Genomic DNA, 20,602 nt, shown 5'->3' with positions numbered 1-20,602 from the left:
CTTCTGCAACTGCCAAGAAATGTGTTCCAATTCTTCATTAATGCATATCTACATTTTACCTACCTTTCTCAGTTCTGACTGCAGATCTCTGATTGTCTGACTCTCCCACTGGTCTCTGTTCAGTGTTGATGGAACTTTGTTTTTGATCTGAGCAAATAAACAATTAAAAATTAAAAGCAATAACCTAAGGAATCAAAGTAGGACTTCTTTTGGAATATACACAGTACTTAAAATAAACACCATTTACTCTTGAAAAAGACCAATATTATATAATAGGGTTTGAGATTTGTTGGATAGGTGATAAAAAAAGATCTGAAAATTTTGCAGTGCAACACACCTTTATCCCAAAATGCATTGTCCCCCCCAAAAAAAATGTAGGAATACTAAAATATAGTGTCCCAGTCCAGACATGAAAGACAGATGAACATAAAAGATTATCTGACAAATAAACAGATAACTGTAATAAGAAATAAATCTGCCAGAAGACATCAAATCTCAAAAGCATATATTTATTCTGTAAAATTTGTTTTGCATTTGTCAGTACTCAGGCCTGTCAATAACAAGTGATGATGAAGTCCAACCATGTGCTTGATCATGATCACAATTAATTTTTACTTTGATACGGTAATGCTATACTTCTATGGATGTATGCTAATATTTTGTCTCATGACCCTACAAGCAACAGGGACTAAGAAACCCACCTAAACATCAAATGTGTACATAATCACTTAAATGTAAAAGGTATGTCACTGTGACATACTTTTAATATCATGCTGCAATAACTCTCAGAATGCATGAACATATCCACTATAATGTGTAAAAGTAGCATCCAAGAAACTCACCTAAACATGAAAAGTGTTGGTGAGCAATGGAGGCCAAAAAGTATGTCACAGTGACCTACTATTGGTATGGTGGTGTAGTACTCTTCCGAATGCATCCAAATATTGAAATTTCATAACAGTACTGTACATGCAACAGAGTATAAGCAAATGACCTCAGTGCTAAAAAATACCTACATGAGCAATAGAGTGTGAAAAGAAGGCTATAGTGACATACTTTTGGCACAGTGGTGCAGAATTCCTCAGGATGCATGCACATAGCTAAGGTCATGATTACGAACAATGATGTCCCAGAAATGGACCTAAATGTACACAAGTGTACATGGTCACAGATACATGAAAATGGGGACTTTCATGGCTGTTGAGACAATAATATCTGAGATGCTGATTTAAATGGCATACAGCTGCTAACTCCAACACTGATGAACAAACTATGACAGCGTCAGTTCAACACAAGCTCTTCTGCACTTTGTGAGCCAATAAAAAGTATATCCTGTATAATACCCCTTTTGAAAGTTGAGAATTTACAACTACATCACTGACCTCTTCCATGAGATCCAGCCAGTCCTTGAGCCGAATGTCCTGACTTCGAGATAGGAAATCCTTCCCCTGAATTTGGATCAGCTGTTTGTATGCCTCCTCAGCAATTACCCTATAGTGACCACATTCTGTCTGAAGTCTGCATTAAAATAACAAATATAATAAAATCTGTCAATTCATCAGAACATGTACACAAATCCTGCATGAATATGTCATGAATACTAGATGAGTGTCTTCTAGAAGTCTTTTTTAAAAAGAATTTCTAAGTTAATCTTTGGAATACAAAACTTAATGATGTAAAAGAGTGAACTGCACTTATGCATGGACATTTTAAATGCCAATGTTAAAAAATCACCAACCCTTGAACAGACCAATTAAAAATCATACAGAATTCTCTCCATATTGTGAAAAAAAACACTGATATTCAAAGTTCCATAACATGCTGAAATGTAATATACCTTTTGAGAATCTCTTAAAACTACTACAATAACAAGAAAAATTGTCTCAAAGACTTATTATTAAAAAGTCCCAGATATGCTAGACAGGTTTTATTATGTAGAGTAGAAACATACAAGACAATTAAGAAAGTTTGTGCACTCTAAGTCAAAATATACAGAATGCCAAGAGTTCAAAGCTGACAAGTGGAAATGATTATCATCGGACAAATTACATGCATTATACATGGGTAAATCGGGAAATTATACCTGTGGACTGATACACATGTCACATAATTACAGTCTGCCTTACAATGATCTAGACCATTAGGCTGGATGCATCACTACAGTATGTAGCACACCATATAGTCAATACACTACAGTATGTGGCACACCATATAGTCATAATATGTAACAGTATGTGGCACACCATATAGTCATAATATGCAACAGTATGTGGCACACCATATAGTCATAATATATAACAGTATATGGCACACCATATAGTCATAATATATAACAGTATGTGGCACACCATATAGTCATAATATATAACAGTATGTGGTGCACCATATAGTCATAATATATAACAGTATATGGTGCACCATATAGTCATAATATATAACAGTATGTGGCACACCATATAGTCATAATATATAACAGTATATGGCACACCATATAGTCATAATATATAACAGTATATGGCACACCATATAGTCATAATATGTAACAGTATGTGGCACACCATATAGTCATAATATATAACAGTATGTGGCGCACCATATAGTCATAATATATAACAGTATGTGGCACACCATATAGTCATAATATATAACAGTATGTGGCACACCATATAGTCATAATATATAACAGGGTCAATACTATAAAAATCTCTCCCACCACTAAAATGTTATGGGTTGGACAAGCAAATGTTAATGGATGACAACACTATTATTAACATACAACAGGAATATTTAGCAGTGCAAACTTTTTAACAATTTCACTGCCTCAGAGTAGAATCACAAAAATAAATCCTGTTAAAATGTTACCATGTTAAATACTACAACTTATTGATGTAAATACTCAATAAAATATAACAAGCCAAGACTCCCTGTTTTGAACAAAATCACCGTATATTTCACTCACAAAAAAATGCAATATATGATATCATTGTTATCACTATAATCCTTACATTTACAGTAAAACTTTAGAGACCACAGCTTCTGCTAAGTATAAAAGATCTCTCAGGGCATGTGGTTGCTCAAAGAAGGTCATCATATCATTTTACAAAATTGTCACTGCATTAAAAATCTGGTCTACATGACAGGTTGTTTTCCAAAACAAGGTTCTTTCAAGTCAGGATTTACTTGTTATGATCATCATTATCTGGTATGACTTTACAATACAAATATTATAATAATATCATGATCTGCAATCACTCTGGTGGCCTAGTGGTAAGAGCGTCCACCTCAGATGTGGGAGGACGTGGGTTCGAACCTGGGCCAAGTCATACCAAAGACTTATAAAAATGGTACTAACAGCTGCCTCGCATGGCGCTCAGCATTAAGAGGTTAGTATTAGGACTGGTTGGTCTGGTGTCAGGAAAATGTGACTGGGTGGGACATCATGCTATATGTCTGTGGAATGATGCCCCAGTGCTAGACATCACTATAAACTGCCACACTGCATGCATTGTAGCGATATGACTGAATTTTTTTTGGTGCTACATTAAAAATCCAAATCACACACACACACAATATTTTCTTACTGACATAAAGCAATAATTTATGTTACATGTCAAAGCAATTGATGCATCTAAAACTCTTCTTAATGAAACTGAAAATATATAACAAATATCACATTAAAATTGTTCTACTCACCTTATGACTTTTTCTTCCAGTTTCTTAATCTGGCTTGCATCTTTATGGGCTTTTTCTAGATCAATCTCTGTCCCACCAGCACTGAGAATGGAAGTCCTCTGTCTGGCCAGCTCTTCTCGAAGAGCCTAATAAGATGAAACATTGCTAATAATTACCTGATCATAATACATTAGAAGTGCATGCACTACTTCATAAATCCCGCCCTCCTAAGCTTATTTTAGTAACTGGAGCCAACTCCCATCCATTCTTAGGTTACTTCTGGACAAGATTGGTATGCTCTATCAGGGATGTAACTACAAGAAGGGGCAGTGATGGTGTGCCTGTATTATGATCAGGTAAATGTGATTGATGCAAAATATAGCAATCCAAAAATTGGTTAATTCTTTGAATAGGTTACCTCATTAGAATACATAAGAGATAGGTAAAAAGTGTGAATTTAATTCCCTTATCGATTGGCAGCAATGTCTCCATTCATAAAGTGTGTGAAGCAACTTTGAGTTTTGCGTGAGTTACACACTAGGATTAGTGTATGGATATGCACTGAAGTGAATTTGATGAAAACTGCATCTGCCACAAAATTGAAATGGCCTGCAGATCTGCAGTAGAAAGTCATGAACCATCAATGCCACTACTAAAAGTCATTCTAATGGGTCTCCTGTGAAGTATAAATAACAAACAAGTCTATATGACTATCCTCTGCTTACTATGTTGTTCTCTTTTTGTTCTAACAGAGCTTTGGCAGGCCCATGGCACAGATTGTTATTTTTTGTGCCTCAAGAAACATGCAAGAGCAAAGTGCCAAGTCATACTGCAGGCATTATACTCCATATGCGAATTCAAGGGATGCTTACAGATTATTCCCCCATTTTTGACAGTCATTCTCACAAGACCTGTGACACATGAAAAGTCAATGGGGCATGTCAGTTTTTGTTGTGCGACTAGAAATGTGCAGAAATGGAACACCACAACATAACACTGGCCATATGCCCTACATGCGAAAACTGGATCTAAGTTCACCACTTGTTTGACTGTCAACAGTTGCATTGGTTATTTATGACTTTTCTACTGCAGATTTGCAGGCCAATAACTTTATACCTGGTATCATGAAAGTTGGTGAAGGGATGCATCTTGATGAATACTATACGCTCATCACAAAAGCAGCTCACTGTGACCCATAATGCATGATTCACTGACAAGGGTTTAACTTTGCTGTAAATTTATTTCTCAAGCTCTGTTCACACTAGATTCATCAAACTAGATGACTGTATGCATATATATTAGTACTACACCCCTACAACAAAAGGTAATATTTTTGACCCACATTTCACACTTTACAGGCTTAGGTAAAGTTTTTGACTTTAGCTTATGACCTCATAGTTTTTAGTATCTTGTATACATTCTTTTTACCTGGGATCATGAACCCTCATCACAAATATTTGTCACTGTGATATGTATTTAATGCTTCAATGACTTGGGTTAAATTTTGTGTTTTAACTGTTTACGATTGAATCATTAAACACTTCAATGACTTCACTGAAAAAGATGATGGCTATAAGATTTTAATGATGGTCACCATGGTGGCCACTCTGGATGTCAGATCAGTACCATTCTTATTTAATTATTGGTCTGGTATTGTGTTTTATGTAAGATATTTAGTAATGAGGCAATTGGAGTAAAGTGCCTTATTCAAGGACACACCCAAGCAGATACAATATTAGGATTCACACCTGCACCCTTCCATCATGAGACCATAATGCAAACCAATGAACCACAATGGTTCCTGCCTTCATTAGTTACCTGTTACGACATGCAAAACAACACATCATGTCTGTTCTACACCTCTGAGCTACCAGTGGGTTCAACTAATAGACATTGCAATTCGTTTAGTGAAAATCCCGTGTTTATACCACCATTCATTCAGAAAAAGCAACAATAAGATTTTCAAGATGGCCATTGTGAAAGCCATACTGGATGTCTGAGAAGCAACATTTTCATTTAGAACCACCTTTTGGATGATTCTGTGTTATAATTTCATGGAACTCACTGTAGTAGTTTAGGCAGTACAACAATAACAATTTGGTTAGGACAATGGATGACACACAAAAAGCCATAACATAAATTCTTCTAGTCTATGATCAGAAGAGCTAAAAATGACAAACCTCAATCAAAATTATAGTAATTAAAGGATTGGTATGGAATGCTTGAAATATTTTTTTTATCGTTTTTGTTGTGCAACAATGTAAGGAAAACCAAAATAATATCAATCAGATGACCAATGATTGTTCATCTACTGTCTTCTACTAAGAAATGAATTCTTGACTTTGTCTACAGGAACTCCTACAGAAATTTACAGATTACTTCTATCATAACAGTTACACAATTACAGTCAATATCAAGCAGATATTCTAACTGATAATAAGATGTAAGAGTCATCATAAAAAAAACCATCACCCACAAAACAACTTGAGTTCCTTAATAATATTTATGAGCGAGCACCTTTCATGACCCTTCCGAGCTAGCACCTTTCATCACCCTATCTACTTAGCACACTTCATCACCCAAAGTTAGCACACTTCATCACCATTCAAGTTAGCACCCTTCATCATCCTTCCAAGTTTGCACACTTCATCATCCTTTCATGTTAGCACACTTCATCACCCTTCCAAGTTAACATACTTCATCACCATTCCAAGTTAGCACACTTCATCATCCAAGCTAGCCCCCTTCATCACCCTTTCAAGCTAGCACACTTCATCACCCTTCCAAGTTATCATTCTTCATTACCCTTCCAAGCCAGCACATTTCATTGCCCTTTCGAGCTAGCCCCCTTATCACTCTTCCAAGCAAGCAATATTTTACTGTTTTGTCAACAATCAAAAACAAACAGCATTTCTGTAGAGTTCAAGACAAAGCTGTCCACAGAGACTTTGTCCTAAAGAAGAAACTGGGTAAAAAATGGGAGAAAACATACATGAACTTCACCTCAACATTTAAAGGATTAGGGTAAAGTTACGTTTAAAAACCTTCAATATCAGCACAACATTTTACTGACTGTTTACTGAATTATTACTGTTACCTTAAATTCCCAGCTAAGAAGCAAAGTAAAAATCATTATGTCCAAGACTGCATCATATTCTGCCAACTGAACTGAAGATATACCTCATAATACCCACAAATGAATTCTTCATAATTACTGATAGCCAGAAAGTCATACACGTAAATTTCAGTAAGGACAATAATGTTTCTTAAGGTATTAACAGTTATAATGGCATGAAAGGTGAATGGATGTTTCCTCCAGTAAGGTGCTTCAAATGCCATAGTCAAAAGCTTTATTCATCACCTAATCTAAACTAACATTTTTATAAAATAAGGCATGTTAAATTACTATAAAGGCTGTGCTGCAACTCTAAAAGATTAAATTGTACAAGATTTTGTCTGATTTGATGCTGAGCTATATCCAAGTTTTAAGATAATACACTTCCTGATGGCTCTAATAAGGCTGCAATGTTTACACATGTAAACAGCTTAGCTGAATTAACTACCTGAAAATATTTATAAAGTCAGCAAGCATGTAATGCTTGAATTTGTGGTCAATTCTGAGTTAGCAGATGCATATGTCCAGGTAGCATACCCAATTGTATATTTGATTCTTCATTGGTATACATATATAAGTAGCATTAAGAAACAATATTATGAATTCTATATGCATATTCAACAAATGTCATAAGAGGAAAAAGATGTACAGCAAATGAAATGATTATAAGGGGAGCAAGTTACAGTGTGCAAATTACACTGGACAACAAATTTTTACAAAAGTCATGTTACTGAAATAAAATTAGTCAATTCTTATCAATTTTTATGTGCTGAACACGAATATGACAGTCAAATTGCAAAATTGGCTCTAGTTTTTTTGTAATCTGCAAGAAATTAATGTTTACATAACGAAATGCATTCCAATAGTAAAAGGTCAACTGTAATAGCCTACCTATAAAAAATCAAGTCATTGACTACATCTTAGATTTCTTCGCCTGTCTCTTGTACAGCTGTTCGGGAGCATCTCTGAGGAGTGTCCAGCAGTAGTCAGCCATCATTGTAGTGGACCATTTTCCCTGGTATCTTTGTTCCATTGTTGCGATATCTTGATGAAAACGTTCGCCGTGTTCATCACTAACAATACCACAGTTGCTAGGAAAGAAATCCAAATGGGAATGAAGGAAGTGAATCTTTAGAGACATATTGCAGCCAAGTTTCTTATACTTCATCAACATGTCTTCTACTAGTTCCTTATAGTTTTCTGCCCTAACATTTCCGAGGAAGTTTGTAGAAACTAGGCGAAAAGCATTCCATGCTTGTTTCGCGTCACCTTCCAGCAAGTTGTTGAACCGGTCATCTTTGAAAAGCTCTCGAATCTGAGGACCCACAAAAACTCCCTCTTTAATCTTTGCTTCGCTGAGTCGAGGGAATTTTTCATGCAGGTATCGGAATGCTGGCAAAGTCCGGTCAATGGCTTTCACGAAGTTCTTCATCAAACCTAGTTTGATGTGAAGGGGTGGTAGCAAGATTTTCTGAGCCTCAACCAGAGCTGGGTGTTGGATATTCTTCTCTCCAATGGCTACATTCTGCCTGAGAGTCCATTCCTTCCTCATGTAGTGCATTTCCCTTGCTCGGCTATCCCACTCGCATAAGAAACACATGTATTTTGTATATCCTTGCTGCAGTCCCATTAAAAGGGCAACTACCTTCAAATCACCACAGAGGTGCCAGCTGTACTTGTTATACTCAATGGAATTCAGTAGCTGCCTTAAGTTATCGTATGTCTCTTTCATGTGGACAGCATACGCTACTGGAATAGATGGAAGAATGTTTCCATTGTGCAAAAGCACAGCCTTGAGACTCAGTTTCGAAGAGTCCACAAATAGTCTCCATTCTTGTGGGTCATGAGTGATTTTTAAAGCATTCATGAGGCCCTCAATATCGGAACAGAATATCAGATTACTTTCCTTTCTGAAGAAAGGCTCCAATTGCTGGTGGCGCTTTCGATATGCAGTAATTGTGACATCTTCTTCTAGAAGATTCCATTGTTGGAGTCTTGATCCTAGCAATTCTGCCTTGTTCTTTGATAAGTCCAAATCACGAATCAGGTCATTTAGTTCTTCCTGTGTTATTCTGTGTGGGGTTGATGATGCACCACAGTGAAAATCTGGATCACTGCATGCTGATGGACCAGGAGAAGAACAGGTCGACTCACCTTTGTCTTCGTCAGATGAATCAAGAGAATATTCTGCTGGAGGTTCTGGAATAGGAAGTCCCTCACCATGTGGAACTGGTCTCAATGCAGACGGAATGTTTGGGTAGACTATTCTCGACTTCTTTCGCTTCGTTATTCCGCCGGAAAGAGGAGGAACCAAGCAGAAGTAACAGTCATTTAGGTGGTTGCTTGGCTCTCTCCACACCATTGGGACTGCAAACGGCATTGATGACCTTTTGCAATTCAACCACTGTGAAAGCTGTGTTGTACATGTAGCACAGCATATATGCGGAGCCCAAGGCTTGTCTTGGTCACCAACCTTGCATCCGAAGTAAAGATGATATGCCTTCTTCACTTGAGAATTGATACTTTTCTTCTGGTTGGCAAATGTCACTTCCCCACAAATATAGCAAAAATTGTCCGCGGTATTAACACACTTTCGAGGCATTACTGTTCTTTATTGTACGTAAATGGATAAAATAATAAGTTTTATGCAACAGTAGCTTGAACTGTCTCGCACAACGTCTAAAATATTTTAAATGCTGAACCTATCTGATTGGGCTTTATATAGTACACTGCTTACGTCAGCTTCAGCAGCCGCCTGGCATTAGTATAATAGGCCTACACATGTATAGTACACTGCTGACGTCAACTTACTTCAGCAGCCGCATGGCATTAGTATTGCATTGCATCAGAAAATGATGCAATCAACTGTGGATGATGTGAGCATGATGGTATTATGCAATGTTACATCATTATTCCGGATGTTGCTGCAGTCCTACTGGAGAAATTTACACAGTGAAACATAGAAAATGAGGTATATGAATATCTTCAAAACGAGAGCCAATACAAATTTTTCACGGTTATATTCGTGTTCGGCACACCAAAATACTACAGATTAGGGCCTTTTCAAGTCAGTAATGATTTCACTGTTGACCAGTGTTATCAATGGCTCACATATATCATGTATATATAGCTATCATTTGAAAGCCTCATGTACAGAATGGGTTTTGAATCAAATGGATTAAACAGCGTTGTTCTGGTTTTTGTATGGCAAATGTTGCAGCCTTATTCCACATTACTAACAATAATAATATCATACCAATATTTTTCTTGTGCTAAAATATAGAATGCATTAAATTTCCTTGGCAAAACTTTGGTAACAATGGAGTTCAAACGTCTTCACACACTCAAATCTTAACAATATTTATGTGCATTTTGATGAATAATAGTCCACTGTTACACTGGAAATCTAATTTGCCAAAAACGGAGGAGTCTGAGGTCAGCTGAACTATGACCTAGCAAACTTAACCAGCACTAGCTAACAAAAAGGCACCCTGCAGAATGGCTCCATATAAAACATTTTCTAATCGTATGTATTTAATAAGCATACAGACAAGGCATCATCTATGATCATGTAAAAGTCAGATCCAAAAGCAATACCTCACATAATGTGCTGGCAGATCTAAGTCTATGCTGTTTGTTACAAAAAATGTGTAGTACAAACAACATTGACCCTGACCAGCTTGTGCATTATGTATATATATGACACTAAGCAGGTAAACCATGCATACTAAGAAGATAGATAAAAGAATAAATGTTTAAATACACATATCGGTTTATACAAAAAAAGCCTGACAATCAGTGTTGTATGTACCCAATGGTTTCATATTTGGACATGAAATTAACAAAGCAAGATTCTTTTCAAGATACTGATGCTTTTGTGAGCCTGCATTAATGTCAATGGAATCTATACAGCTCAAAGAGAAACTACTTTAGGAATTACACCCACCCCCCAGTTGCTTTAAATGCAATTTATTTTATGATTTTTGAACATGAACATTTACTACATTTCTAGGTTGGTGACAGAATCTCCAAGTACATGTACTGTCAGATACCAATTTTGGAGAAAAATGTAGTTTTTTGGAGGGGTGGGGAAGTCAAGTTAAATATAATTTTAATTACTGCTTGCTTGCTATTATTGTATTGCTCATTTTTATGCTAGTTCCATGCCCAATGAGAATAATCACTCTTTCAGTTAGTAACTGGAATTCTATAACAGAAACAAAACATGATCCTAGCTGCAGACCTTAGTTATTTCTGTCATTTGGAATACCATTCATTGTTAAGGCTGTTTATTCTTCAAAAGGAGAGAGAAGAAAATCTGCAACTGCAGTTAAAGGGGGACACAGAATCAAAATATTTCTTACTGTACCCAATTACAGAATATTCTCTTCCTGACAAGCCTTGTTAGGTCAACTGCTTTCTAGCATAGGTGATGCAGGTTGCAACCTTGCTAGAAGCTGATCATGATGGCTAGATCATTTGAGATGAGCCAGGAGTTAATGTGAAGAATATGTAGATTGTTGTGTAGGAGGGATCCTATGTGTACAAACAGCACACCCTGAAAGACTACTACCTCAAGCTCCAGCTGAGCACACCATCCTGAACACAAGGTGTGTGTATAGGAGTGAGGTTTCAAGGTATGTACTGGAACTCCAATCAGAAACCTGTCCTGATTTTGCCACCAACACTGGTGATGAAATTTGGATCCCAAGGAAATCCAAGCAGAAAGAAGGTACCTAAGTGGTCTCCAGTTTGTAAGCAGTATCAACTGGAGGTGACACAAAATGAACTTTTCCAAGGTGAATTAAGTCCATTCAGAGTCTCCATATGAGCTGCTTTAATGACAATCACACTGGTAAAGGCTCTGGGAGCAAAGGCAAAGCTGAAATATAGAGTCTGTAATTATAAAAAAATCCTGGTCTTCTGGAATGCCAATTGGGACTTGTGGAACCAAACAGGGGTCACTGATAAGGCTAGAGGGTGCTGGAAATGAAACTGGTAACCTTCCTTTATTGTGAAAGGACCCATTCATCATCTGAGAGGTCTAACTTAAGCCTCTGGAAAAAAGGACAATCAGGCACCTAGCTGGGCAGTGGGGAGAGAAGGATATGGCATGGAGTAGGGGTGAGAGACATCCATCAACCTTTTGGAATGGAGTCCTTTTCTTTGCTGTTTAAGCAAGGCCTAGGACTGCATCCAGGGACAACTATTGCTATCACTCAAATCTTGAGAGGACACAATAGGGATTAGCTCATCGTAAAATACCCCTACATTAAGCAAAGCGGCCCTCAGTAGGTTAATTCACTGCTTTATCTCTTGAACAGAATAAAATATTATCTCCCTCAAGAGCAGAGAAAGATATTCTACAATGCATATATCATGCCACACCTAGAATACTGTTGTTCTATCTGAGGCAATAGTGGTATAGAAAATCAGGAGAGATTACTGAAATTTCAGAAAAGAGCAGCTAGAGTTATTCTTGATGCTGATTTAGATACACCATCAAAAAGTCTTTTTAAGCCCTAAAGTGGCTTCCATTTCAGCAGAGAACTCAATTTCAGAAGGGTTTACTAGTCTATAAATCCTTAAATGGTTTGGCTCCTGATTATCTTATTGTTGTTGTTGTTGTTGTAGGGTTTAACACCATTTTTCAGCACAAGATAGTCTATATACATGGTGGCCAGCAAAAATGGTGGCGGAAGAACCAGAGAAAACCCTGGAAAGAACCAATGACCCACAAGAAGCTACTGGCAGCTTTCTCACATGCCCACATTGTCCGAACCCGAGACTCGAACCCACGTAGACAGAGGTGAGATGGCAATGATCCGTAACAGTGAGCGCTATTGACCACCTGGTCACTCGGGGCCCCTCCTGATTATCTTAAATGTAATTCTAAATTTGTTAAAAATGTACATATGTATGAACTAAGATCCATCTCAAACAACAAGTTATACTTACCTAAACCAAATTCAGAGTTTTATAAGAAGAATTTTGCTTTTTCTGGAGCCAAACTATGGAATTCCACCTTATATAAAGTCAGCTGACACATGCCAAGCTTTTAAAAAAGCTTCTTAGTCAACATCTACAAAAACAATAATTTGTAAGATTTTGTTTAATTCACTACTTCTACTTTTTACAGCATTGTTAATGTACTCACCTATAATGTTTTACACATGTTCACTACTATTTGTATGAATCCTGTATATATTCATCCTTGAAGCCTTGTATATATTTTATTGTCGCAGTAGGTCAATTGTCAAGTTTTTAACAGCATTTGTTTTCTAAAGACATCTTGTAAAAATTGTGCATTATATATATATATATATATATATATATATATATATATATATATATATATATATATATATATATATATATATATATATATATAAATGTCATTATAGAAGGCCTCATAGAAGATTGGTCATTTGACCAAAGGAGCTCTTCTTTAAATAAGTCATTATTACTATCATTATTATTATTATTATTATTACTACTACAGTAAAACCTGTCTTGAGGGACCACTGCTACGAGAGACTACTTGTTTTGAGAGACCAGAATCTCCCTACACAGATTTATTGATATAGTGTTACGACCTGTTATGAGACCACCTGTCTTGAGAGACCATTATTTTTTGGCAGCAGGGGTGGTCTTTTAAGACAGGTTCTACTGTATTATTATATTAATGGAGATAGCCAAAAAAGGTATTGGGATACGAGTCTGAATTAATTAGCTCACAAGTCTAGAGTTCCAAAGCCTAGACAGATTTAATGGAGAGAGAAGACCAGACCTGCCATGATTTCCCAACTTGGAAAGCACAACAGTCCAAGGCAGAAGGCTTAAGGGGCCAAGGAGAGGAATGAACCCTGTAACTGGCGTCAGAGACCAGGGTCAAAATGAAAACATTGGGCAGGCCACCAGTCTGGATACTTCTTGGCAACTTCTGTGTTAACCACTATTGAGTGTGGAAGCAACAGAAGGTCCATCTGAGACTATGCCCTGAAAGCCTCTCTACAATGAATAGCTTTGGATGCAGATCTTTGAGACGGTCCAAGGTCAAAGATCTAAACTTCTTCCTCTTCCACAGTTTGATCTATTGGGTGGGATATTCGGGCTACCAAATGACGTGAAGGACATGTCTAAGTCTACCAAACATGAGACTTCATAATCCTGTCTTTCCTCTTGGGGCAAGGCATGACTATCCCTTATCTCTCTCACTGGAAAAAAGGACTTTATGATTGTCCAAGTGGTGAGTAGCTGCCCTCTTTTGTTTACAAAGACAGAGAGGAGAGGAGGAGGTGTAGAGAATGCTGGATCTTCTGATCCATGGAGCTAATGGAAAGGGAGACATGGCCAAGTCAGGGTGATCTGTACCAATACCTTACTAATAATCAGTGCTTGGTGTCTAGTCAGCAATACTCATGACTGGTGACAGACACCAATGACCAGTACCTGAAGCCTTACCCAGTTCCCAGTGACCCATCACCAGCCAAATGATGAAGGCCTATTAGGGGAATCTCTACTAAAGGAACTAGAGTCCAATGAATGACATCCCCTTAATCTGTAAGCAGGTCTATTTGAGCAAGAGAAAGATTGTGCTTCCCTTGCACCTGGCAGTCAGGACTCACCACCAATTGTTGCTAACTTCCATACTCTGGGAAGTACCAAGGATAATCCTTTATGGGAAATGAAAACACCCTTTCTCCCAGAATATTTAGTGATCCCTTGATTATAAAAGAGGGTAATTTCTGTATCTTGGAAAGTTGCACAGATCCCTCCTTAAAAGGAGCTGGTGACTTTGCTACACCAGAAAATGCCCTGGACTTCTGGGAAAAGAATGAAGTGAGTGCCTTCTTCCTGTCCCTATATTACGGACAGGCTTCTACTAAGTCCCATACTCATCAGACTAAAGGACACAGAAAGGATATCCATCTGTGTTTGCCCAAATACTGCATGCCAAGCAGGTGTGGTGAGCATCACAAACAGCATTCTTGTGGACACACATGTCAACAACTTGTGGCATGCTGAAAGGAAATACAAAATTAAAAAACCAGAACAAAAAAGGTTTAGTAACACTTACTCTGACACTAATTACTAAATGGGGGATAAAAAAATGAATTGCTGCCTTGCTAGCAATTGTATAGAAACCCCTCAAAATCAACAAAATGGGGCACATGTTAATGCAATTCATGCAAGGGCTGGGGAGCCAAACAAATACAACACAAAAATATCTAAGGCACTAGACTGGATCCTGTTGTTTTTGTTTTTGACCTCAATTACTAACTAAAGCTGGGAATATTCAACCTGGACTGGGGTACCACAAAAAGAAATAGCAGGCAACGTATTACTTTTATTAAAATACATTTCTTTCATATTTATGTGATCATAATGTATTAGGAATACAACCACTACTTTACAAATCCAGCTCTCTCAAGCTTGTTTTCAGCAACAAAAGTGCTACAAGCCATTTGAAAACATAGATGGAAGTCAGACAAAAGTGATCTCACCTTGGGTAGAGGAACTGGCACCAAATCCTGTCCATATGTCAGTTACTATTAGAGTACCATATGTCCACATTCCAACAGGTTTTAATTTAACTGTAGGGAGGCTGGGAGATTGTGTCCATATTAGGATATTCTTTACATTTTAGCAGCTCTCTGCAATTTCTGCTTTAATTTAATCTGGCATGTCTCCAGTTTAAAATAATCTCTTTTCTAACATTTTGCATAGCTACTGTTGTTGTTGCTGTTGTAGGGTTTAACGCCATTGTTCAGCACATGATAGGCTATATATGGTGGCCAGTATTAATGGTGGAGGAAGAACCTGGGAAAACCCTGGAAATAACCACTGACTCACGAGAAGCTACTGGCAAGCTTTCTCACATACCCATATTGGCTGAATGCGAGTCTCAAACCCACGCAGACAGAGGTGAGATGGCAGTGATCCCTAACAGACAGCGCTTTAGACCACTCAGCCTCTCGGGGCCCTGCATAGCTACTGAACATTCTTGGACATCAAAAGAGACATATTCACTTGAAAACTGCAAAGCATTCATGGACATCAACAGAGACATATTCACTTGAAAATTGCAAAGCATTCATGGACATCAACAGAGACATATTCACTTGATAATTGTGTCACCTTGTAAACTTTTTGGACCTGTTCTCTACAGGACTCTGAACAAATATTATGAATTTATTTTCAACCTTAAGAAATCAGTCTGTCCTCAAGGAATCCATTATCATAGAAATATGACTATGCAAAAAACACATATAAAAATGTTCATTCTTTCAAATATGGAAGAGCTAAGCAGCTAAAACCTTCTTTTCCAAAATTTTCTCCCCCAGATTAAAACATGGTACTTTATTTTCCCTGCTTTATTGTGCTTGTTATAAGGCAAATGTACCACACAACCTAATCCATACACAAGAGAACATACAACATAACTGTATCTATTAAATTAGAATAATTACACCACAATTATAGCAGGTATGGCTAGCCTTAGCAGAATATATATGTGCCTGGATGCAACTTGGAGACAAATTTCCCTCCTGAACAACCAGAGGCAGTAGAGTGTCTTCATCTATGAGAAGCTGCTGCATGATCTGAGAAGGTAGCCTATTGTGCTGCTGACATAAATCCCACCAGGTCAAACCAAATCCTTTGGAATGAAAGGTCTGTGGGTAAAGCTACAGAAAGTTGCCTCTGCCCTCTATCCTATAGTCTGAATATATCTCCCCATTTGTTCATAGCCCCCTAATGATTTAAAAGATGCACAGAATTTAGTTCATTTATTGGTTTATAATTTCATTATGCCCAGGTGGGACCCTAACACCATTATAGTCTGCGTGTTTCATTCCAAACGGAAGTTTTCAGTGTAAAAGATGATCTGTTCACCAGTCATTTCCAGTTCCTGGATAAGCCCATTTTCAGTGATGGGGTGTATGCATGAATATACATCTATCTACATAGAAGGAAAATACTATGTTGTCTGCTTCAATATTTATAATGTTGAATCAAGCAAAGGAAAAGAATGACAATTACAAATTTGCCTTTCACGTAAATTTAACAAGCAGTTAAGTTCTATGTACATGTGTGCAAAGGACATAACTCTAAACTCTCAACATTATGGTGATTTTGGAATTATCCAGCAGTTACTGAATAGGATGAACTACATCACAATGTTGTCTGATGAAATCAACTTGCCCATACTGTATGCAACATTGAGCCATGCTAGTATGGAAAGTCTGTTAAGCATGAAAGGCACAGAGAATGCCAGTGTTAGGGCCACTCTGGTCACAGTCAGGTTAAAAAATTTAAATCAATGAATGAATGAATTAAGTTCTGTGTACTTTTTATCACATTAAAGATTTACCATTTTTGAAATCGATAGGGGGGTACAAACAAACGAGAAGGTATAGTCAGACAATACAACTTGAAATATGTTACTAAGGAAAGATTTATGCTAAAATCCTATGCTAGTGGCTACTGCTCTCACCTTGTGAACCAACATGTGTAAAAAAACTCATCTGGCCTTTGAACCAATATGTATAAGAAACTCATCTGGCCTTGTTAGTCCTCTACAGAACTATGCAGAATGGACAACCCGCTTAAGTGGAGGTTGAGTTTCCTGTAGATCCTCTTGAGAAGGGCCCAACCAATGAAGTTTCACAACAAAGAACTGATTCACATGACTGGGGTCCTGTTTATAGCAATGAATGCTGTAATCATCATGAGTCAAATCAAACCATCACACTATAACTGCAGGCCATCTGGATTGACTGATAGGATGTGTAAGCCAGAATGAGTAACAAGCAGGTTTTGAAGGAATGCATTATGAAGATTCTAGACACTGTGTATGAAGCCTGAGATAATTTTCTTCTACACTGGTGAGCTTTTTGCATTCAATGTCTCTGTTAACAGGAAGCTGTCAAATGAGGCAGGAACTGTATCGTGATGCCAGGAATGGGTATACCAAGAAATCAGATCACTGTATCTGGTCCTGGCAGATCCAGGCTGTGACAGAACTGGTGTAGTCCATAACTGACTGACATCTGATAGGGCTGGAGGTATTATGCTCATGTATCACATTTCATGAAGAAATATCTAGTTTGATAACTTTACTTACTGGAATATGTTTTTAATTTTGGTTGTGACATTAAGTGTTATGGTGTCATATTTTGGGGCAAGCTCCTATCTCACATGGGCAAATTCAATTTTCCAGTCATGGGCAAATTCAATTTTCCAGTCATGGGCATGAGTCCAGCCCTGTAAATGATTTAGTGCAAAATCATCATGAAAATGAATCTGCATTAATATTAATACAACCTCAAAAATATGTTAACACTTGTGGTAAGCACCGACTTTCCAAGGCAATACTAGTGGACACAATGTTTAGCACCTAATTTGTTCTTTAAGTTGAAATGAATACCCTTTTAAAAGTCTTTGCTGATTTCAGTGATTCACAGCAGTTCAAACATATGTTGAGAAAAGAAAACATATCTTATGCAATTCCACAAGAAATCTTTTTTAAAATAGTATAAGTCACCTCATGACATAAACCAATAAAAAATCTCAGTGGTTAACATGCTGGACTTGTGACCATAAGGGTGGATGTTCCAATCCTACCTCTAGGTCATATCTACCATGTTGCGTCCTTGCACTAGGCACTTTACTCAGATAGCCTTGGCACTAAATATAAATGCCAAATCAAACTTACAAACCCAAATAAGCCACTAAACATAAGTAATTACTAGCCTCTCCTTATCAATGGCAAATAAAACAAAATTATCCTACATTAAGCCAGAAAGCCAACCTTCAACTTGAGAAGTACACTACCTGAAGCTTCCACTATGAAATGCAAACAATGAATTATTGTGTCAATTTTATAAAATACTGTGAAAATAAGATGACTAGCAATCCAAGTGGCTGACTGTTAAGGTAAAGTGAGATAATTTGCATAATGGTTGTTTCCCTAATATATTCACTTTTTTATTCACTTTTTTCCCAGGGTGCATCTTACTCTAGGTTTGTTCTTTGTCCTCTACATTAATAATGTATTAATAATGTATTAATAATGTTTAATGGATTGATACAAAATTTCTGACTCAGAGGCGATCTTTTGTTATGTGAATATTTATCTAAACATCTTTTCATTATATTTGTCTTTGAACAACAATCACACACGGCATGCATGAGTTGTTAAAAGTTAGGAATTTTTCAATACTTTAACATGCATGCAGATGAATGATGATAAACCTGAAGCCATTCTGACAGCAACAAAAAGACTTTCTCATTCATATCCTTTACCACAAACAATAAATATCAGCAGCACTAACATTAAATTCACACAGTCAGTACAAAACCTAGGTGTTACTCTGGACAGTACTCTCTCACTGCACCAACATGTCATGAACATATGCAAGGCTGCATATCCTGAGATGAGATGCTTCAGCTCCATTCGCAAATATCTTTCAGTTGATGCCACTAAAACACTTGTGTGTTCCTTAGTACTTTCAATATGGACTTTGTAACTCAATTCTGTCTGGTTCATCTCAATATCTACTCCAGAAACTTCAAAAAGTTTAAAAAAAACAGCTGCTCGGATCATCCTTAGAGTACCACGATCAGAACACACCTCCCTCCTGCTCTGTACCCTACACTGGCTATCCATTTGATCTGACGGGCTCCAGTTCAACATACCTATCTGACTCACCCATGTGTACACACCAGCAAGATACTGACGCTCCTCTTCTGACACTTGATTTCTCATTATTCCCACTATGAAAATAAAGTTATATGGACAAAGTTTTTTGCACTACAAGGCCCAGCAGCGTGGATACAGTGATTTCATTCAAGGGTGCTCTTAAAACTCACCTATTTTGACTGCATGAACAGACTTAAAGACCTAATAATCTTTCCTTACCTTAAATGTTTTCAGCATGTTTTCTGTTTTCTAATTTCATGGTGTTCATTTTTTGAAATCATATCATTATATAGGTGTTGTCCAATGTTGTAAAGCACTTAGAGCTTCTAAAGATTAGGTGCTATACAAAGTCCTCATGATTATTATTATTATTATTATTATCATTATCATTATTATGCATACATCATGAGTCAAGTTTTACACTTAATTCTGATGGGGTATAATGATATATATCGGTAACAGTGTTTCCCTTTACGCACATTTGTGCATCAGGGACGCACGCCTGAGAAAATTGATGCACACATTATGTTGCTGTGCGTTTTTTTTACGCAAGGGATTCGCATAATGGAATCAGGATTTATTTAATATCCAATGCGTTGGACGAAGGGTGGCATCGTGTATACTTCGAGCATAGGCATTGACTGGTTCCCCGCTTTGTTTACTCCATGCATTGGGCTCCTCTATTCGTATAGTGGAGGGAACATATGAAATAAGGAACCAGACTAGCATAGGCAATGTTATGACGGAGTAGCTTCCCCTAATCTCGCGAGCTCCCACGCGATTTCCAATGAGCTCAGCAAGATGTCATCTTGATGTTTAACCTCACTACTTGTTGCACTAGAAAGTGATCTCCAGATTAAAACGTCATGCACCAAAAATCATTAGCGAAGAAAGTGAAAGAAGCAGAACACAAAAGAGTAACTGTGGATCTAACTTGAATGACAAATGGAGAAAATAATTCCCTTGACTGGAATACAGCACATCCATTAGGATTACTGGTGTGACTTATGATAGCGTGATTGTGAAGACTGCATAACTGACTAATCCTTTTGTGACAGGGTTTAAGAATTTTAACAAATCTGCCCTCGTTCGCCACAATATATATGGAG

The 20,602-nt window shown here is 37.3% G+C and overlaps 1 protein-coding gene across 1 annotated transcript in view; it reads right to left on the bottom strand.

Annotated features, from left to right (window-relative positions):
• Positions 1-20,602, bottom strand: part of LOC149785310 (kinesin-like protein KIF27) — a 168,864-nt gene that overhangs the window by 95,297 nt on the left and 52,965 nt on the right. Inside the window, exons 13-15 of the mRNA XM_089979203.1 lie at positions 3,694-3,818; positions 1,383-1,518; positions 64-147 (exon numbers count right to left, since the gene is read on the bottom strand). Coding sequence (XP_089835329.1) covers positions 64-147; positions 1,383-1,518; positions 3,694-3,818 — 345 coding nt within the window. The remainder of the gene's footprint in view (positions 1-63; positions 148-1,382; positions 1,519-3,693; positions 3,819-20,602) is intronic.

Source organism: Sinohyriopsis cumingii, chromosome 13 (assembly GCF_028554795.1).
Source record: "Sinohyriopsis cumingii isolate HCF-2022 chromosome 13, ASM2855479v2, whole genome shotgun sequence".
Classification (NCBI taxonomy): domain Eukaryota; kingdom Metazoa; phylum Mollusca; class Bivalvia; order Unionida; family Unionidae; genus Sinohyriopsis; species Sinohyriopsis cumingii.
The sequence above is the reverse complement of the archived record's forward strand: the minus strand, read 5'-3'. Positions and strand labels throughout refer to the sequence as shown.